Source organism: Gobius niger (assembly GCF_951799975.1).
Source record: "Gobius niger genome assembly, chromosome: 4".
NCBI classification, from domain to species: domain Eukaryota; kingdom Metazoa; phylum Chordata; class Actinopteri; order Gobiiformes; family Gobiidae; genus Gobius; species Gobius niger.
The window spans coordinates 40,513,125-40,534,803 of NC_136855.1; the positions used below are offsets into that span (position 1 = coordinate 40,513,125).

Here is a 21,679-nt window from a genome sequence, read left to right on the forward strand (position 1 = left end):
AAATTTGACTTTCCAACATCGTGGCCTTAAGAGCTACAAAGTTAGCATGGCTAAACTACTTTGTTTTAGCAACAGCCTAGCATTGAAAGGTGAAAATTTAACCCATTCCTTTGTATTTTGCCAACATCGTAGCATATTAAGCTATAAAGTTAGCCCACTGTCATAATTTGGCCTAGCAAAATCCTAGCCTTGAGAACTACAAAGCTAGCATGCTAAAATAATTTGACTTTCCGACATCCTAGCCTTGAGAGCTACAAATCTAGCATGCTAAACTACTTTGTTTTGGCAACAGCCTAGCATTGAAAGGTGAAAATTTAACCCACTAATTTGCATTGCCAACATCGTAGCATATTGACTTTCCAACACCCTTGCCTTGTGAACTACAAAGCTAGCATGCTAAAATAATTTGACTTTCCAACACCCTAGCCTTGAGAGCTACAAAGCTAGCATGCTAAACTACTTTGTTTTGGCAACAGCCTAGCATTGAAAGGTGAAAATTTAACCCATTCATTTGTATTGCCAACATCGTAGCATATTAAGCTATAAAGTTAGCCCACTGTCATAATTTGGCCAAGCAAAATCCTAGCCTTGAGAACTACAAAGCTAGTATGCTAAAACAATCTGACTTTCCAACCCCCTAGCCTTGAGAGCTACAAAGTTAGCATGCTAAACTACTTTGTTTTGGCAACAGCCTAACATTGAAAGGTGAAAATTTAACCCACTAATTTGCATTGCCAACATCGTAGCATATTAAGCTATAAAGTTAGCCCACAGTCATAATTTGGCCTAGCAAAATCCTAGCCTTGAGAACTACAAAGCTAGCATGCTAAAACAATTTGACTTTCCAACATTCTAGCCTTGAGAGCTACAAAGTTAGCATGCTAAAACAATTTCACTTTCCAACATTCTAGCCTTGAGAGCTACAAAGTAAGCATGCTAAACTACTTTGCTTTGGCTACAGCCTAGCATTGAAAGGTGAAAATTTAACCCATTCATTTGTATTTTGCCAACATCGTAGCATATTAAGCTATAAAGTTAGCCCACTGTCATAATTTGGCCTCGCAAAATCCTAGCCTTGAGAACTACAAAGTTAGCATGCTAAAACAATTTCACTTTCCAACATTCTAGCCTTGAGAGCTACAAAGTTAGCATGCTAAACTACTTTGTTTTGGCTACAGCCTAGCATTGAAAGGTGAAAATCTAACCCATTAATTTGTATTGCCAACATCGTAGCATATTAAGCTATAAAGTTAGCCCACTGTCATAATTTGGCCTAGCAAAATCCTAGCCTTGAGAACTACAAAGCTAGCATGCTAAAACAATTTGACTTTCCAACATCCTAGCCTTGAGAACTACAAAGTTAGCATGCTAAACTACTTTGTTTTGGCTACAGCCTAGCATTGAAAGGTGAAAATTTAACCCATTCATTTGTATTTTGCCAACATCGTAGCATATTAAGCTAAAAAGATAGCCCACTGTCATAATTTGGCCTAGCAAAATCCTAGCCTTGAGAACTACAAAGTTAGCATGCTAAAACAATTTGACTTTCCAACATTCTAGCCTTGAGAGCTACAAAGTTAGCATGCTAAAATAATTTGACTTTCCAACACCCTTGTCTTCAGAGCTACAAAGTTAGCATGCTAAACTACTTTGTTTTGGCAACATTTTAGCATAGAAAAAGAATTAGCCAACTCATATTTGACTTAAAAACTGATGTAAAAGGCGCCAAGAATGATTGCTCACAACGATCTATCCCACATCGACACACACACAGACTTATAGCCCATGCCAAAAAGTTTCCTCCAAGCGGGAACAAGTAGAATCGCAGTTTGATGAAACCGCACGAGATCACAAACGTGGGCGCTTAAATTAGTTTACTCCGCGCATAATAAATGTCTTCGAACTGCTCGTTTCTGAACTCGAGTGAGAACACGGCGCGTTCTGTAGATTTTGCACGACAGGTGGCCTTCCCTATAGGAAACACCCACATCCACAGTGACGAGCGCGTGTCAAAACCAGGCTATTACGAGCGCATTATTAAAAAAAGAATCCTGGAAGAAGCTCAAACTAAAACTTTTGGTTCATAACAGTGTGGTGGAGAAGGACTAGAGCGCGGCCGTTTTTTCTCAGGCTGATGCCGATATGCACGGCCGATATTTTACGGCAATGTTTTTTTAAAATGTCTCGTCTATAATCCTGTCTTTGATGCTTCTAAACTGTAAAATGTGTCTGTGTTGAACTGTGACAGGCGGGGAGTGTTATTAGGGGCAGAGGGCGGATTTATTCAGGACATTCATGTAATGTAGGTACTTCAGAAGGAGCTCATTTAAAGACAAACTCAGCAGATTACAAAACAAAAAAGTCTCTGTCTGCAACATGAAAATATATCAAATAGTTGTACAAAGTTGCTTCTTAGCTCCTCTGAGGACTAGGAAGTTGTGGCTCTGACTGAGCTACTTCCAACACAGGAAACTGGAAGTAGGGATGCACTGATCCGATACTGCTGTCAGATATCGGGGCTGATGCTGGAAAAATGACAAATATACAAATATCCGATACTGAACCAATACCAGTTTCGGCTCTCAGCACTTTAAAAACACAACTTTTACCTTTAAGCTAAGAATGGAGAATTCAATGACTGAGTTAGCTAATGTTAATGAAAACTAATATAGGCCGGGTCAGAAACTATACCAGAAATACCTAAAGAAGTCTAATACAATAAAATAACCACTGCTGAAGCCAAGTGTTTGTATTTTAGTTTAAGAAATGACTGATCTATTTGTAATGATCGCTTCATATTAATGTAATAAACCCAAGGATCATTAGTGTGGAAAAGGCAAGTGATCCTTGTTTAATGTTCATCCATTAGTTTATCACTAGATGTAGTTTATATGTAACATGACAATAAAATATGACTTTATTGATCTTAAAAGAGACTATACAGAGTTTAAAAATGCTAAAATTAAGTATTTTCCTCCCTCTGCATGTTCCAGCCATGTCCTAATGTATTAAATGAGCTCAGACCTGTTCAAAACAACTGCCTCTAAAATCCTGCACTGTCACTGTGTTACTGCGGGTCCTGCATGAGCTTAATATAGAAGCTGCAGCTACGCAAAAGACCTGAGGTGGCAGTAGTGAGCATAAAATGACGAACTTGCATCTCGCCCCTTTAAAAGGGAGAAAAGTCAATTAAATGTTTCACTCAGAGAAAGCCACTCTTAAGTAAGTCTCTTGGTATCGGTAAATATCGGCAGATACTCTTTGTTGCTACTGTTAGAATCGGTAGCAACAAAGCTGGATCGGAGCATCTCTAACTGGAAGAGAATCACTTTCAGTCTCTGAGATATCGGCCTTTTCGTGGCATGATACCAGCAGATAATGTATTACCCAAATGTCAGCCCGATATATTGGACGATCGCTAAAAAAGAGTTAGAAAACTCCCTTCATCAAGCTTGTTCTGCCAGACAAAAACACAAAACCAAAATTCTTTGACTCTCATCTAAAAACGACAAAGCTAGCAGGTTTTATAAGACTCTTGGATATTTAACTTCTCTTCTGAGGACATCACATTGTGCACTTTCTTGCTCCCTGCTTTCAACACTCGGCCCCACTTAAAACAATGAAGTCAGCAGGCCATCGAGACTGAACCGACTGCACTTGTCCGGCCTAACACCAGCAGATAACTGAAGCTCTCAGCAGCGGCCCCCGGTAGAGCCTTTAAAAGCACTAAAGAAAACACGCGTTGTTTAGAAAAGCGTCTGCTCCGGAGGTGGTCCCGCTGCCCGAAAGCCCCGGAGAGCCGTTGGGGAGAGTCGAGACACTTGTCAAATGTTTAGACGTTTCAGACTTATTTGCATTGTCCGCCGGGAGACCATCAGCGCCTGGCTCCCTTCCCCGCAGGATTACCCAGATAAGATCCAGGCTAAATGGATTCTCCACTCCTCCAAGCGGACATGTTTACTTCCGTCAAAAGTTTCCATGTCGGGGCTGCGAGTCACCAGGCCGAGGAAATGTGTAGAGATGTAAAGATTTAAGAGTAAATGCTTGGATATGGGAGGGATGTGTTTAAATGTAAAGGCTAGCTAATAAAATGCAGTTTCTACTTAATTGCTAAAACTGAAAATGCGCAACTGTAGAGGTTGGCCACAAATAAGCATTAAGATTTTTAGAATTTTTCCTACTAAAAGTTGAATATGCGCCATCCTTGCATTGAGAGCAAAAACGTTAGCAGTAGAGCTTGGGATTGAATGCTACAAATTTATAAAATTGTCATCATAATTGCCATAGAATTTTGCCATTGTCCTGTCGCAAGAAAACAAAGTTAATAGATTAACATAAGTCAAAATAATGTTTACAAAAGTTGAGGAAAGAGCGGTGGAACAACTACGTTAGCCACCAGAACACTACTGGTGATCTAAAACAATGTTGTGTCCAAATGTTTTTTTAAGTAAACAATAGCTTTAGTATGTTATATTCTTAAATATATATTGGTTATTATCAAGGAAAGTGCCAGAAATCTTTGGCACTTTATATCGTGACAACCCCAAGATCAATTTGGCTTAGCAACATCATAGCCTTGGAGCTACAAAGCTAGCATGCTAAAGAAAAAGCTTTGGCAACATCCTAGCATTGGAAGGTGCAAAGTTAGCCCACAAATTTGTATTGCCAACATCATAGAACATAAAGCTAAAAAGTTGGCCTACTGCTATAATTTGGCTTAGCAACACCCTAGCCTTGGAGCTACAAAGTTAGCATGCTAAAAAGTAAAAGGTTTTGGCAACATCCTAGCATTGAAAGTTGCAAAGTTAGCCTACAATAATAATGGATATAGCAACATTCTAGCCTTGAGAGCTAAAGGTAGCACGCCATTATAATTTGACTTTCTAACATCATAGCATTGAGAGCTACAAAATTAGCACGCTAAACTACTTTGTTTTGGCAACAGCCTAGCATTGGAAGGTACAAATTTAGCCCACAAATTTGTATTGCCAACATCATAGCATTTAAAGCTAATAAGTTAGTCCACTGTTATAATTTGGCTTAGCAACATCCTAGCCTTGGAGCTACAAAGTTAGCATGCTAAAAAGAAAAAGCTTTGGTAACATCCTAGCATTGAAAGTTGCAAAGTTAGCCCATTATTATAATTGGATTTAGCAACATCATAGCATTGAGAGCTACAAAGTTAGCACGCTAAACTACTTTGTTTTGGCAACATCCTAGCATTGAAAGTTGCAAAGTAAGCCCACTATAATAATTGAATTTAGCAACATCATAGCATTGAGAGCTACACAGTTAGCTAATTTGTATTGCCAACATCATAGAATATAAAGCTAAAAAGTTAGCCCACTGTTATAATTTGGCCTAGCAAAATCCTAGCCTTGAGAGCTACAAAGTTAGCATGCTAAAATAATTTGTTTAGGCAACAGCTTAGCACAGAGAGCAACAAAGTTAGCACACTAGTATAATTTGACTTAAGCCTTGAGAGCTACAAAGTTAGCACACTTAAACTACTTTGTTTGGGCAACATCTTTGCATAGAAAAAGTTAGCGCTGCTGCCGAATTAGCCAACTCATATTTGACTTAAAAACTGATGTAAAAGGCGCCAAGAATGCTTGCTCACAACTATCCCACATCGACACACACACACAGACTATTAGCCCATGCCAAAAAGCTTCCTCCAAAGCGGGAACAAGTAGAAATGTGGTTCGAATGAGCAGATATTTTCGGAGAGGGGTGCCCCATAATTAGTAATTCGATCCGCTGCTTGTGTGTAGGTCGGAGTCCAATTCTCTGGAACCAATCAAAGCTCCCACAGGAACTCCCAGGTCCCCCCCCTAATCTGCCGCTTTATGACTTTCAGACAGCGCCGCCCGCTCTCCCTGCCCCCATCGCTCTCCTTTGTACTGGCAAGAGCGAAGGAGGGGCTGCCTCGTCCTCTGCTCAAACAGGCACCGCTACGGGAACGCCAACAGGTTAGCGGACGAGGCACAAGGCTCCATTAGGTCATTCTGCTCAGCTTTAATTAGCTGAATGCAAGAAGCTGGACTCTACTGCTGGAAAAGTGAAACAGTCTTGTGAGAAAGAAGTGTTTTTAGAAAGTGACTGTCTCTGAAAGGACATTAGCGGGCAGTATTTTAAAGATAGTTTGAGTCATGTGTTCAAAAAATGCCTATATAAAGTATTCAAATGTCAATTAATCAAATCTACTTTGACACTCTTATGTCAACAAAACCCACCGACAACTTAACAAGCCACAGACCAATCCAAAAGATGTTCTGAAGACAAGTGAGTTGCGTTCAAGACCGTCCTCATCTTGGTTTCATCTATATGGGTTTTCAAAGGCCTTGGATCCTTGGACGATTTTGTTTTGGCTTGCTCCTTTAAGGCCCTTTCCAAAGCAAGTTTTTTTCACGATCGGTTCCGGATATATCTGCCTTTTAAAGCAGTACTTAGTAACTCTTCCCCCTAGAGGCCATAAGCGCAACTGCAGGTGTCGTAGCAAGTTACGATTTTTTAACTAATTGTCTTGGAGAGTAAATACTACGCTGACAGGAAAGGCAAAGGGAGAGAGGGTTACTGTGCATCCAATTATACAACGGAAATATTTTTTTTCACTCAAACTTGGCTGTAAATACTGTTTAAAGTGACGCTAGCCCGCAGTTAGCTTTGCCCGTTAGCCTGTTAGCTTCTTCTTCGTGATTCCACTAGTGTGTATTGCTTTCTCCGGACCGGTGGCAGTGAAGTTGCAAACATGGTTTTCTGTCAAGAGACACCAGGGGGCGATGAAAGACCCTCCAATCATCCCATAAACACTTGTATCACCCCCACAGGGACTACGGGGAGGATTTATTAAGGTAAACGCGTTACTTAGTACTGCTTTAATGGCATTGTGTCAGCCGATAGCCGACGTAAAACACCCATATATCGGTCGACCTCTGGTTTCGTCAACATTTGTTCAACCCTGAGCGACATTCTGAGTCCGCAACAACAGATAATCCCCTCCAGGAACCGCCCCTTATGAGAGACCAACAGGTCCGGTTAGAACCCTGAGGCCGTCCTTCTGTGGACCCACCACCTGCAGGAGGCGCCATAAGGGGCTGGTGCAGTGTGATTCGACCTGGCAACGGAAAAGTGGAAGAAAATGGATGGATGGATGAACAACAGCTAATGGAATTATGGAGCAATAGTGACTCAGGTGGCCGAGCATTTACACTGTAATTGGAGGTTCATACTGTCATTATGTTCTTTGGCAAAGAAACGAGAGGGACTGAACAGCCTGATGGCCTTGCTTGTCCGAGTATCTATTATCAATCTGCTGTAACTGCGTGTTGAAATAGTTCCAAGTGACCCAATTTGGAAACTTGCTTATCTAACTATTAATTAGCGGGCAGTATTTTAAAGATAGCTTGAGTCATGTGTTCAAAAAAAGCCTATATAAAGTATTCAAATGTCAATGAACCAAATCTACTTTGACACTCTTATGTCAACAAAACCCACCGACCATTTAACAAGCCACAGACCAATCCAAAAGATGTTCTGAAGACAAGTGAGTTGCGTTCAAGACCGTCCTCATCTTTGTTTCATCTATATGGGTTTTCAAAGGCCGATGCATTTTTTTTTTCCTGTAAAATGTGTTCGTGTTGAGCTGTGAGTCCAGAAGCTGCTTTATTCAGGAGGTTCATGTTTCGTAGGCGCTTCCGACGGAGCTCGTTTATAAAGCTTTGGTAACATCCTAGCATTGAAAGTTGCAAAGTTGGCCCACTATTATAATTGGATTTAGCAACATCATAGCATTGAGAGCTACACAGTTAGCTAATTTGTATTGTCAACGTCATAGAATATAAAGCTAAAAAGTTAGCCTACTGTTATAATTTGGCCTAGCAAAATCCTAGCCTTGAGAGCTACAAAGTTAGCATGCTAAAATAATTTGTTTAGGCAACAGCTTAGCATAGAGAGCTACAAAGTTAGCACACTATAGTAATTTGACTTTCCAACACCCTTGCCTTGAGAGCTACAACGTTAGCGTGCTAAACTACTTTGTTTTGGCAACATCTTAGCATAGAAAAAGTTAGCGCTGCTGCCGAACTAGCCAACTAATAGATACTTGTCCGAGTATCTATTATCAATCTGCTGTAACTGCGTGTTGAAATAGTTCCAAGTGACCCAATTTGGAAACTTGCTTATCTAACTATTAATCTATTAACACAGTAGTGGTGGATCCTTTGAACCGTTTTTTAGTGGGTCATGGGTTTTCACTTAAATAACCGAGTTGTTTTGAAAAGCCAGCCTTTACGAAATCCCCCACAGAGAAGAAGGAAGGAAGAAAAAACCCTCCATAAAATCTAACACGTCCCCAAACTTCATCTCCTTCAGATTCGGGAAAACAAACAGCAACACAATCGGCCGTCTGTTTCCGCTTCCACGCACGTCAGATTAATTCAACAGCAGGATAAATAAAAGAATAATCACGAGACGCGGCGGCTCGTCAGGAACGGTCCGTCTGATCGGCCTTCAAAAAAGCCGGAACAATCGGCTCCGCGAGGCTTCACAGCCGCAGCGTGAGCGCGTTGCCGAAAAAAAAAAAAAAAAAAAAAACACAAGGCGGATCCGAGACTTGCGGTGACAGAGGAAAGTGGGCCAGCTTCAAACGGCCCGCGCGCCACATGCTGGGCAGAGCGATAAGAGCTCGCCACGCAACATGATAAGAACACGCCTCCGTCACGGCGGGAGCGCAGATAACGTCGAGGGGCTGTGATGCGACGCCTTCACAGACACACGGAGGTCTTCGCGTCGGAAAGGGCACTTGCGTTTCGAGAAGCTGAAAGTGGAGATCGGAGCGACTTCTGGGAAAGGTTGTCCCGGAAGTAGGGATGCACCGATACTACTTTTTCTAAAACCGATACGAGTACTTGGATTTGGATTTAAGATACGAGTACAAGGCATTTTCTTCAACATTCTTACTTTTTTCACAGCAGATTGGTTTGTAATTAGTAAATTTACTCATTTGCTACACTTTTAAGAGCAGTTATATTAGAATTGTGCTGATGCCATTTATATATTTATTTCCATTCAATATAATTTTGTCCATCATAGACAGAAAAGCCCATGTCCTAAAGCTCCTCAATGCCTGAGCTTTATTCATTTATGTGTTTTTATTTAACAATAGTATTGAGATGTTACTTAAATGGTCTCTTTTCGTCTTTACTTCAGCTCCTGTAGATTTTCTCGTGTGTTTGTAGTAACTTAGCGAGTAGCTACAGCGTTTTCATTGTTCTGCTGCAGCTCATTTTCCCTCAATATAAACATGCTGTATGTCTTTACTTTGGATTTTCTGAGGACTTTTTAGTCGCTGGGTTAGTTTTTCAGATGAATAAACCCCTGGGCATAAAACGGCGTCAGAATGGCCTAAACTGTTAGCCGTGAGTTAGCAACGTTAGCCTGTATGTTGTAAACACTGCAGACGCTGCAGCGCTAACAACATTAAGCTCTCGTAGCTGCGCCTCGTAGCCGCGCTGGCCGCACGTCAAATGGTATTGGTTTCTGGTATCGGGACCTCATGAATGAGTACGAGTATGAGTACAAGCATTCGGCCATTAACTGTGAAAATGTAGCTTCCGGGTAGGGATGCACCGATACCGATAATCGACACTGGCGATTTTACTGTAAAATCAGCTGCAAACTCGTCAAAAAGGGCAAAACAGAAACACGTGAGGAGCCTCAGAGGAACAGGACGCTCACGGGGATGAAGAGTTTACCTTCGAAGAGGAAAATTATCATCACTGTTTGGACCATGTGGTTAAGAAGTTAAGATTTTTTACTAATAAATGTGCGGTTTACTCAGTTCCTTGAGGCCTCGCCCACAAACACTTGCTTATTTTCCGCTTCTGACTCTGATTCTTCAAACATCCCAATTTTTGCGTCTCCTTTGCAGATGTGTTGCTTGTCCAGGTGAAGGGGTGACATGGGGACAGTGTGGAGTTTGTTTTTGCTGATGAACTAGCTGCAGTTTTCAGCTTAGCCGCAGCATCTGTTTACAAGCTCGTCCAGGAAAGGCCGGTTCAAACTTTTCAAGCCATTTGGAATTGATTCAGCTAAACGTTGACGTCATTTTCTTCAGGCACTGTCAGCATGTGTGTACAATATATCGGCAGTGGGGAGAACTCATCACCATCTCTGTCAACTTTGCCCTGAAATCTCAAGTTTACTTCACACCCTTTCAATTCCAGACAGGTCACGTGAAAGATACACCGAGCTTCATGAATTACAAACATCTTTCCTCCTCCCCCCTCTCTCCTCGCTCCCAAACAATTACCACAGCCTAACGAAGCAGCCCCTGTTTACCCATCACCAAAACCTGTATTGACACCCCGGTAATGAGTCTGCAGCACTGATTATGACTGAAGCGTGTGCAAGTATTTCCATTTTCAAGCATCGAGGTCTTGCAGCTGAAGAGGGCGAGGGCGACGGCATGTCTTTAGGTTTTCAGGAAGCAGGAAGTGGCTCTTTGGATCCAAAAAGGTTGCGGACCTTTCCTTTTGAGCCCGATCAATGTTCATTTAGCGGCGTTTCCCAGAAGATTAGAATCCGATTTGCGCTTGGAACGGGCCCGCAGCATTTGTACAGGAAACCTAAAAAAGGAAACCTAAAAGTTTGCAGACGCAGCCGGAAAACTTTCCTTGTGACGCACCAACACACTTTCATCTCGGCGTTCAGATGTTTGAAAGAAAACTCAACCCTCCTCATGAATCAAAACTACATTCCACCAAGGTGAGACCAATTAATGTAAGATATAGCCCTTTCCGACAAAAAGCTGGAATTATGATCAAAACAGCCCAATAACAGCCATTAAAACAGACGGATATCGTGATTGAACACTTTGTCTGTACATGAATATTAAAATAAATGTTTTCTGGACCCACCAGAACCACTGCCATAGGGGATTTTGGACGTCTTTGGAAGAAGTGTGTATATATAACTTCAATTCCCACCTTTATTTTAGGCTCAAAGCTCAATAAGTCAAGCTAGAGATTAGACACTGAAAGCATCATCTTGTCAAGTGGCTGCAAGACCACAACTACACCTAAAAGTGTACACACAAAAAAACTAAATCTCTATAGTTTACATATATATGTTTCAGTTGCAAAGCGGATTTTGACTGAAAATATAAACAAATAACTCCCGTTTCCACCATTTTTAGGCTGAAAAACTGAAAACACCCTCTTGAAAAAGCTTGTTTTGTAGCTAGAAGACTGGGAAATGTTGTCTGTATCGCCCCACAGTGAGTGAATTTCCCCACATAAACCTATGAGAAACAACGAATCAGTGCATTAATGAAACAACTCACACTGAAGATTAGTCGATTCCAGGTGAAATGTTGAGAATAGGGATAAAAACAGAACGAATAATAGTTTTGCCTTAACTATGTTTGATCCATCGGCACAAGTGCTTCCATCTCATCTTATTTCAAACCAATTCATATATTAGGCTTGTTCTGAGATGTTTCTGACTCATTTCGATACATCTCGTCCTTATTTCAGGTCATTTTCTTTGCCAATGGGGAAAGAAAATTGGTCTTATCTCATTGGCAATTTTACTTTCTTATTTCAAGCGAGATTTACCCTAGAACTGGTCTGAAATGTCCTCAAACAAGCAAAGGAAACTCGGTCCGATCAGGAAAAGTGTCTGAATGATAGGGCTGGAACAACTAATCGATTACTAAAAGAGTTGTCGACTATTTCAGTCATCGATTAATCGTTTTCTAGTAAACACAGACTAAAATAGAGCTAAAAAAGACATGACAATTATGTGTTTTGGATGAAAACCTACTTTGTTTTTAAAGTGAGGGTCTGCAGTGTTTTGCGCATTGTAAATTTCACAAATATTTGTCTTTGTCTCGTCCAATCAGGAAGCAGAAGTAGCACAAAGAGCCTCCCACAAACGTTTACTTTAAGGTTACTCCATCAACATCAACACAGTCAAGCGATTCATCGATTAATGATCGGTAGATTAATCGATTACCAAAATAATCGTTAGCTGCAGCCCTGCTAAATGAGTGAAAACCGCTCAAAACAAGATACATTTCCTCAATTCAACTCATTTAAGCCAATGCTTGATATTTACTTTTGCAGTGTTTTCATCTCATATTATTTCAAACCGATTCATATATTAGGCTTGGATTTTTACTGAAAATATCCACATATACAAGTTCCATTCCGCCATTCTTATGCTCAAAGCTGAATAAACAAATCTAGGAAGAATTATCTTTCAAAAAATCTGAAGTGGCTACAAGTTACAACATCCCCCATGGAGAAACAATGAACCAGTGCATTAATGAAACAACTCACACTGAAGATCAGTGGTTTCCAGGTGAAATGTTGAGAATAGGGATAAAAACAGAACAACTAATAGTTTTGCCTTAACTATGTTTGATCCATCGGCACAAGTGCTTCCATCTCACATTATTTCAAACCGACTCACTCAACATTTGCTTGGATTTTTACTGAAAATATAAACATATACAACTTCCACTCCGCCATTCTTATGCTCAAAGCTGAATAAACAAATCTAGTGAGTGAAGTTACAATATCCCCTAAGAGAAACAATGAATTAATGAAACAACTTATACTTAAGATTAGTCGATTCCAGGTGAAATGTTGAGAATAGGGATAAAAACAGAACAAATAATAGTTTTGCCTTAACTATGTTTGATCCATCGGCACAAGTGCTTCCATCTCATCTTATTTCAAACCGATTCATATATTAGGCTTGGATTTTTACTGAAAATATCTACATATACAACTTCCACTCCGCCATTCTTATGCTCAAAGCTGAATAAACAAATCTAGTGAGTGAAGTTACAATATCCCCCATGAGAAACAATGAATCAGTGCTTTAATGAAACAACTCACACTGAAGATTAGTGGTTTCCAGGTGAAATGTTGAGAATAGGGATAAAAACAGAACAAATAATAGTTTTGCCTTAACTATGTTTGATCCATTGGCACAAGTATTTTCATCTCATATTATTTCAAACCAACTCACTCAACATTTGCTTGGATTTTTACTGAAAATGTACACATACACACAGCTTCCACTCCGCCATTCTTATGCTCATAGCTGAGTAAATAAATCTAGTGAGTGAAGTTACAATATCCCCTATGTAGAAACAACGAACCAGTGCATTAATGAAACAACTTGTACTTAAGATTAGTCGATTCCAGGTGAAATGTTGAGAATAGGGATAAAAACAGAACAAATAATAGTTTTGCCTTAACTATGTTTGATCCATTGGCACAAGTGCTTCCATCTCATCTTACTTCAAACCGATTCATATAATAGGCTTGGATTTTTACTCAAAATATCTACATACACAACTTCCATTCCGCCTTTCTTATCCTCAAATCTGAATAAACAAATCTAGTGAGTGAAGTTACAATATCCCCCATGAGAAACAATGAATTAATGAAACAACTTATACTTAAGATTAGTGGTTTCCAGGTGAAATGTCGAGAATAGGGATAAAAACAGAACAAATAATAGTTTTGCCTTAACTATGTTTGATCCATCGGCACAAGGGCTTCCATCTCATCTTACTTCAAACCAATTCATAAATTAGGCTTGGATTTTTACTGAAAATATACACATATACAACTTTCATTCCGCCTTTCTTATGCTCAAAGCTGAATAAACAAATCTAGGAAGAATTATCTTTCAAAAAATCTGAAGTGGCTACAAGTTACAACATCCCCCATGGAGAAACAATGAACCAGTGCATTAATGAACCAACTCATACTGAAGATCAGTGGTTTCCAGGTGAAATGTTGAGAATTGGGATAAAAACAGAACAACTAATAGTGCTTTCATCTCATCTTATTTCAAACCGATTCATATATTATTAGGCTTGGATTTTTACTGAAAATATATAAATATACAACTTCCATTCCGCCATTCTTATGCTCAAAGCTGAATAAATAAATCTAGTGAGTGAAGTTACAATATCCCCTATGAGAAACAATGAACCAGTGCATTAATGAACCAACTCACACTGAAGATTAGTCGATTCCAGGTGAAATGTTGAGAATAGGGATAAAAACAGAACAAATAATAGTTTAACTATGTTTGATCCATCGGCACAAGTGCTTCCATCTCATCTTATTTCAAACCGATTCATATATTAAGCTTGGATTTTTACTGAAAATATCTACATACACAACTTCCATTCCGCCTTTCTTATGCTCAAAGCTGAATAAATAAATCTAGTGAGTGAATTTCCCCACATAAACCAATGAGAAACAATGAACCAGTGCATTAATGAAACAACTCACACTGAAGATTAGTGGTTTCCAGGTGAAATGTTGAGAATAGGGATAAAAACAGAACGAATAATAGTTTTGCCTTAACTATGTTTGATCCATTGGCACAAGTGCTTCCATTTCATCTTATTTCAAACCGACTCACTCAACATTTGCTTGGATTTTTACTGAAAATATCTACATATACACAGCTTCCATTCCGCCTTTCTTATGCTCGAAGCTGAATAAACCAATCTAGTGAGTGAAGTTACAATATCCCCTATAGAGAAACAATGAATTAATGAAACAACTTATACTTAAGATTAGACGATTCCATGTGAAATGTCGAGAATAGGGATAAAAAACAGAACAAATAATAGTTTTGCCTTAACTATGTTTGATCCATTGGCACAAGTGCTTCCATCTCATCTTATTTCAAACCGATTCATATATTAGGCTTGGATTTTTACTGAAAATATCTACATATACAACTTCCATTCCGCCATTCTTATGCTCGAAGCTGAATAAACAAATCTAGTGAGTGAAGTTACAATATCCCCTATAGAGAAACAATGAACCAGTGCATTAATGAACCATGAAATGGTGAGAATAGGGATAAAAACAGAACAAATAATAGTTTTGCCTTAACTATGTTTGATCCATCGGCACAAGTGCTTCCATCTCATCTTACTTCAAACCGATTCATATAATAGGCTTGGATTTTTACTGAAAATATCTACATACACAACTTCCATTCCGCCATTCTTATGCTCAAAGCTGAATAAATAAATCTAGTGAGTGAAGTTACAATATCCCCCATGGAGAAACAATGAATTAATGAAACAACTCACACTGAAGATTAGTGGATTCCATGTGAAATGTCGAGAATAGGGATAAAAACAGAACAAAAAATAGTTTTGCCTTAACTATGTTTGATCCATCGGCACAAGTGCTTCCATCTCATCTTATTTCAAACCGACTCATTCAACATTTGCTTGGATTTTTACTGAAAATATACACATATACAGCTTCCATTCCGCCTTTCTTATGCTCAAAGCTGAATAAACAAATCTAGTGAGTGAAGTTACAATATCCCCTATGAGAAAGAACGAACCAGTGCATTAATGAAACAACTCACACTGAAGATGAATCGTTTCCAGGTGAAATGTTGAGAATAGGGATAAAAACAGAACAAATAATAGTGCTTTCATCTCATCTTATTTCAAACCGACTCATTCAACATTTGCTTGGATTTTTACTGAAAATATCTACATACACAACTTCCATTCCGCCTTTCTTATGCTCAAAGCTGAATAAACAAATCTAGGAAGAATTATCTTTCAAAAAATCTGAAGTGGCTACAAGTTACAATATCCCCCATGGAGAAACAATGAACCAGTGCATTAATGAACCAACTCACACTGAACATTAGTGGTTTCCTGGTGAAATGTACAAAAAAAAACAGGTCAAAACTCTCCTCGTTTCCAACACAATTCGCCTTTTAATCAACAAATGTTTTCCCTCCGAGGCTCCTTCAGCAGCTCTGCCACGCCAGACCCGGCTCCCACAGAAGCAGCAGCAGCAGCAGCAGCAGCAGCACCTTAACCAGACACCAGTGCAACAACACAACCACGAAAAAACCAAAAAGACCCAACAGTCAAACGCGGCTGAAGTTGCAAAACACGGGGGTGAATCCGAGCCTGGTTCCAAAGTTGCGTAAAAGGAGCAGCAGCAGCAGCAGCGCCAGACCTGAACGCAGCACAATTAGCTGCCCTGGCTCCATTTTCACAGCCAACAGCCTGCATTCCGACTGGAGAGAGAGAGAGCCTTCCCCCCCCCCCCTCCTTACGTACGAGACTCGAGAGGAAAACACACACAGGGTCCACACAGCAGCAGCATTAGCCATATTTTTTTGAAAGCGATTCGCCCCTTACCTTTGTCGCCATGCTTGGCCGCGGCGCACGGGAAGGTGAGGGACAGGAGACAGAGGAGCCCCAGAGCTCCCCGCTCAGCCATCACTTTTCAACCCGACAAATCTTTGCAGGCTTCGGCGCTCGGGAAATCCAGGTGAAGCTCCAAATGTGAAGGGAAAAAAGAAAAAAGTTCACGCGCGATCCTTACAATCCAGCGGCACTTTTGGAGCAGACCGGGGGAGGCATGTGCGGGCTGCGGGTTTTACGCACACACACACGGGCTGTTTTCTCCCAACTTGGTCGAGGCGGCAGTGGCGGAAAATACTCCCCTCTGAAAAAGGAAAAAGAAAAATCAATCCATTGGCGCAAAGACGCAGCGCCGCGAAGAGGAAGAAAAAAAAGGGGGAACGGGGTTTTTTTGGTTTTGGCACCGAGGCGCACACTTTCGCGACTCGGATACGTGTCCCCCGCGCGCTGGAATCACGGTCGAGGGGTAAGTGAGCGGAGAGGGAGGGGAAAAAAACGATCCTGAAAAAAGGAAGGAGGGAGGGGGGGGGGAATGTGTGCGCCGTGGACAGGCTCGCGCTCACACGGACGGGACGTGGAGAGAGAGAAGGAGAGAGGGAGAGAGTGGAGTGTGAAGGGCTGGGACTGAGCGGCGGAGGGGGAAACACGGACTGGAGCGGGGATGTGGGAGGGAGGGAGAGAGGGAAAATGTGGTGGAGGAGTGAGTGCACCGGAGATACTTTTATAACCTTTTTAGTTTTTTTTATTGATCCGCTTATACCCCGCCTTAACCGAGCGCTGGAGCCGGGTTTATTGCGTTTTTTCAAGCACATTTTCGTTGCTTTTTGCCAATTTTTTGTCGCTTTTTAGTCAAATTTTTGTCACTTTTTTGCCATATTTTTGTCACTTTTTTGTTGAATTTTTGCCAATTTTTGTCACTTTTTTGTCAAATTTTTGTCACTTTTTTGCCAAATTTTTGTCACTTTTTTGTTGAATTTTTGCCATTTTTTTGTCACTTTTTGGCAAAATTTTTGTCACTTTTTAGTCAAATTTTTGTCACTTTTTTGTTGCATTTTTTGCCAAGTTTTTGTCACATTTATGCAAAATTTTGTCACTTTTTTGTCACATTTTTGCCGAATTTTTGTCACATTTTTGTCACTTTTTTGTCACATTTTTGTCACATTTTTGTCACATTTTTGTCACATGTTTGTCACTTTTTTGCCATTTTTTTGTCACATTTGTGTCAAATTTGTGTCACTTTTTTGCCATTTTTTTGTCACTTTTTTGTCACATTTTTGTCACTTTTTTGCCATTTTTTTGTCACATTTGTGTCAAATTTGTGTCACTTTTTTGCCATTTTTTTGTCACTTTTTTGTCACTTTTTTGTCACATTTTTGTCACTTTTTTGCCATTTTTTTGTCACTTTTTTGTCAATTTTTTGTCACATTTTTGTCACTTTTTTGTCACATTTTTGTCACTTTTTTGCCATTTTTTTGTCACTTTTTTGTCAATTTTTAGCCACATTTTTGTCACTTTTTTGTCACTTTTTTGTCACTTTTTTGCCACATTTTTGTCAAAGTTTTGTTTCTTTTTTGCCCATTTTTTGTCACTTTTTTGTCACTTTTTTACCACATTTTTGTCACTTTTTTGTCACATTTTTTGCCAATTTTTTGTCACTTTTTTGCCGAATTTTTGTCACTTTTTAGCCAAATTTTTGTCACATTTTTGTCACATTTTTGTCACATTTTTGTCATTTTTTTGTCACATTTTTGTCACTTTTTTGCAGAATTTTTGTCACTTTTTTGCCGATTTTTTGTCACTTTTTTGCCGAATTTTTGTCACATGTTTTGTCACATTTTTGTCACTTTTTTGCCAAATTTTTGTCACATTTTTGTCACATTTTTGCCAATTTTTTGTCACTTTTTTGCCGAATTTTAGTAAAATTTTTGTCACTTTTTTGCCGAATTTTTGTCACATTTTTGCCGAATTTTTTGTCACTTTTTTGTCTGATTTTTTGTCAAATTTTTGTCACTTTTTTGCCGATTTTTTGTCACTTTTTTGCCGATTTTTTGTCACTTTTTTGCCGAATTTTTGCCGAATTTTTGTCACATGTTTTGTCACTTTTTTGCCAAATTTTTGTCACATTTTTGCCAATTTTTTATCACTTTTTTGCCGAATTTTAGTAAAATTTTTGTCACTTTTTTGCCGAATTTTTGTCACTTTTTTGTCTGATTTTTGTCACTTTTTTGTCACTTTTTTGTCACTTTTTTGCCAAATTTTTGTCACTTTTTTTGTCACTTTTTTGCCAATTTTTTGTCACTTTTTTGTTACTTTTTTGTTACTTTTTTGCCAAATTTTTGTCACTTTTTTGTCTGATTTTTGTCACATTTTTGCCAAAGTTGTGTTACTTTTTGTCACTTTTTTGCCACATATTTGTCAGGCTTTTGTCTAATTTTTTGTCACTTTTTGCAACAATAAACGTGATGGAAACGCAGCGAAAAAGGACGAAACCGTGACGATCATAACGAGGAAGAAGCTTAGATGCGTTCTGCAGGCCTTAGCTTTCAAATGAGGCGTTACATCGGCCTACAGGCTGTAAACTCCAGTCAAGAAGCTTTTACATTTGGGTAAAGGGAAAGAGACAAAATCTGGACATTTTCTCCAGTTTTGCCCAAATCTAAAATCTTCTCGACTGGATATGTACAAAGGAAATGGCAGAAAATAGAGACAAAAAAAAAGAGGTGCCTGTGATGATCTCCATCTATTGTATGGATCAAAATCAAGCTTTTTCCACTGAAATATTTACTCACAGTGGAAAAAGTAAGTAAGTAAATAAGTATTATTGAATCTGAGTATGACAGATTTAAAGTATATTTCCCCAAGTCGCACATCGAGTTGAATAGATATTGGTCAAAAGTTTAAGTGAGGACTTTGATTTAGCTTTAACTTTATACGTAAGTCTCTGAACATGAAGATTGTGATGAGACACTGGCCTCAGTAAAGGTTAGTTCTAGATCGTCTGCTCCGGAGGGACGGTCTGCTGTGATTTTGTATAGATCTATGAGTTGGTTTGTCTAAAAATACAAATAATCCTAACCCTAATCCTTAAAGTTAACCCCTGAACTCCCACCTGAACCGAGCACATTTTCTCCAGTTTGGCTTTACCCCAATCCAAAAGCTTCTGGGAAAAAAGGTGTGAAAATAGCAACAAAACTGAGACAAAAACAATGATGGAAATGTGACAAAAAAGTGACGAAAAATTGATGAAAAAGTGGCACAAAAATGTCACAAGAAATTGACATTAAATTGACAAAAAAAATGACAAAAATGTGACAAAAAAAATTACAAAAAATGATTTAAAAAAAATACAAAAATGTGACAAAAAATGGATTAAAAATGGACGAAAAAATGACAAAAATGTGACAAAATGTGACAAAAAAATGACAAAAATATGATAAAAATGTGAGGAAAAATTGACGAAAAAATGACCAAAATGTGACAAAAAAAATTACAAAAATGTGATAAAAATGTGACAAAAAAATGGACGAAAAAATGACAAAAAGGTGACAAAATGTGACAAAAAAAATTACAAAAAATGATTTAAAAAAAATACAAAAATGTGACAAAAAATGGATTAAAAATGGACGAAAAAATGACAAAAATGTGACAAAATGTGACAAAAAAATGACAAAAATATGATAAAAATGTGAGGAAAAATTGACGAAAAAATGACCAAAATGTGACAAAAAAAATTACAAAAATGTGATAAAAATGTGACAAAAAAATGGACGAAAAAATGACAAAAAGGTGACAAAAAAATGACAAAAATGTGATAAAAATGTGACGAAAAATTGACGAAAAAATGACAAAAATGTGACAAAATGTGACCAAAAAAATTACAAAAATGTGATAAAAATGAAAAAGTTACAAAAATGAGTTGAATACCCAACAAAAAAATGTTGGAAAAAAAAAATCTGATGACGTGAGGAAAAAGATCCTCTCGGTTCAGGAGTTCAGAGGTTAACCATTTCCCTGGCCCTAACCTTCATTTGTGTCATGACATCTCACGTTTTCGCAGATTGTCCCTCCGGAGCAGACCATCTAGCACTAACCCTCAGTAAAATGACCCCTCTGTGCTGCTGTGTCCGTAGTGAAGCAGTGGGAGGCATTAAACAGCTCCCCCTGATGGCCAGAGTCAACCATGACAGGAAACACCACAGAGCTCACGACTCAACCAACCTGTTCCTGTGGTCACGGGGTGTGTGTTTGCAACGTAATGAGGGAAGATCCTTTTACACAGAGGGTGGAAAGAGAAAAGCACAGACAGTCAAAGGTTTGGACTCACTTTTTTATGTGTCGGCGCCTTTAATTTCCATCACAGTGTTTCTGGTGACGGACCTTCTCACCTGAAAACCTACAAAACAACTGATCCTGGAGAGTTGAAGAAGTGATTATAGATGTGCACTCATAAAAAGTGTCATAAGTAAACACTAAGGCTGCGTCTGAAACCATCACATCGTAGCCTCTAAGCTCTAACACGAGCAACTGACCTTTAACCTTTCATGGGTCGACTGTTAGATCTGTGCAGTTTGGGAACTAGAGCTTCAGCAGCATTTGAACAATCCGTCCGTCCTTAAACAGGGGAAAGGGAAGTGACATCACCAACAGCTGTTTTTCTTCTTCTTTAAAGTTATTGGTGGAGTGCAGGCCAAACAAAAGCGCATGTCGCCCCCTAGTGTCCAACAACAACAACATAGTGTCCAAACAAAGACATTTAAGGAGTAAAATAAATCCAAATGATCCAAACATTTCCCTTTAGTGTTATTTTATCTCAGCTGTTTCTTAAAGCGACAGCAGCAAATGATCCGTGTGGCTTAAAGAACAACTAACCCCCAAATCAACTTTTTTTTCTAGCTAAGTTGTATAAATGGGTATCTTATAGTGTTGTCTACGTGTATATGTCACTATTTTAACAATTTAGTGCAAATTTGTTGAAATCCTGTCTTTGTGTCCCAAACCGTCTGTGTGGCGCCATCTGCAGCGAACTGTCTGTACTGCATTTGATTTTTTGAATTCGGCACCCAATTAGCGGAGGGGAGAGAGATGATGTCAGGAGGCGAGAGATGATGTCACGGGCTCTGCCGCTCTGGGGTATAAAAAGGCTCAGTCTCGCTCACGCCCCCGTAGCGAGTTGGAGTTGGAATAACGAGAGAATATTTTCCTCGATTGTCAGGTTTGCGATTAGTTATCATAGCATTTAGGTAGATTTTATTAGGATAGCTTTTTTTATTATAAATAAGTGTATAGTTTTAGTAGTGTTAGTTGTTGAATATTGTAGTTGTAGTCACTAGTTGCTTTTATTGTTAGATTAGTTTGCTCAGTTTAGCTTAGGGCGTTTGTTAGTATTGCTTTTAGTGGTCTATCGTGTATAATTTAATTGTTAGTTGTTAATTGTACTGTGTTAGGATG

General features: G+C 39.1%; 1 protein-coding gene across 7 annotated transcripts in view; it reads right to left on the bottom strand.

Annotated features, from left to right (window-relative positions):
* Positions 1-16,362, bottom strand: part of neo1a (neogenin 1a) — a 454,282-nt gene extending 437,920 nt beyond the window's left edge. For all 7 annotated transcript variants that reach the window (XM_079554653.1, XM_079554651.1, XM_079554650.1 and 4 more), the window contains exon 1: positions 16,226-16,362. In XM_079554653.1, coding sequence (XP_079410779.1) covers positions 16,226-16,307 — 82 coding nt within the window. In that variant the 5' untranslated portion in view covers positions 16,308-16,362. The remainder of the gene's footprint in view (positions 1-16,225) is intronic.
* Between the last annotated feature and the right edge of the window lie 5,317 nt (positions 16,363-21,679).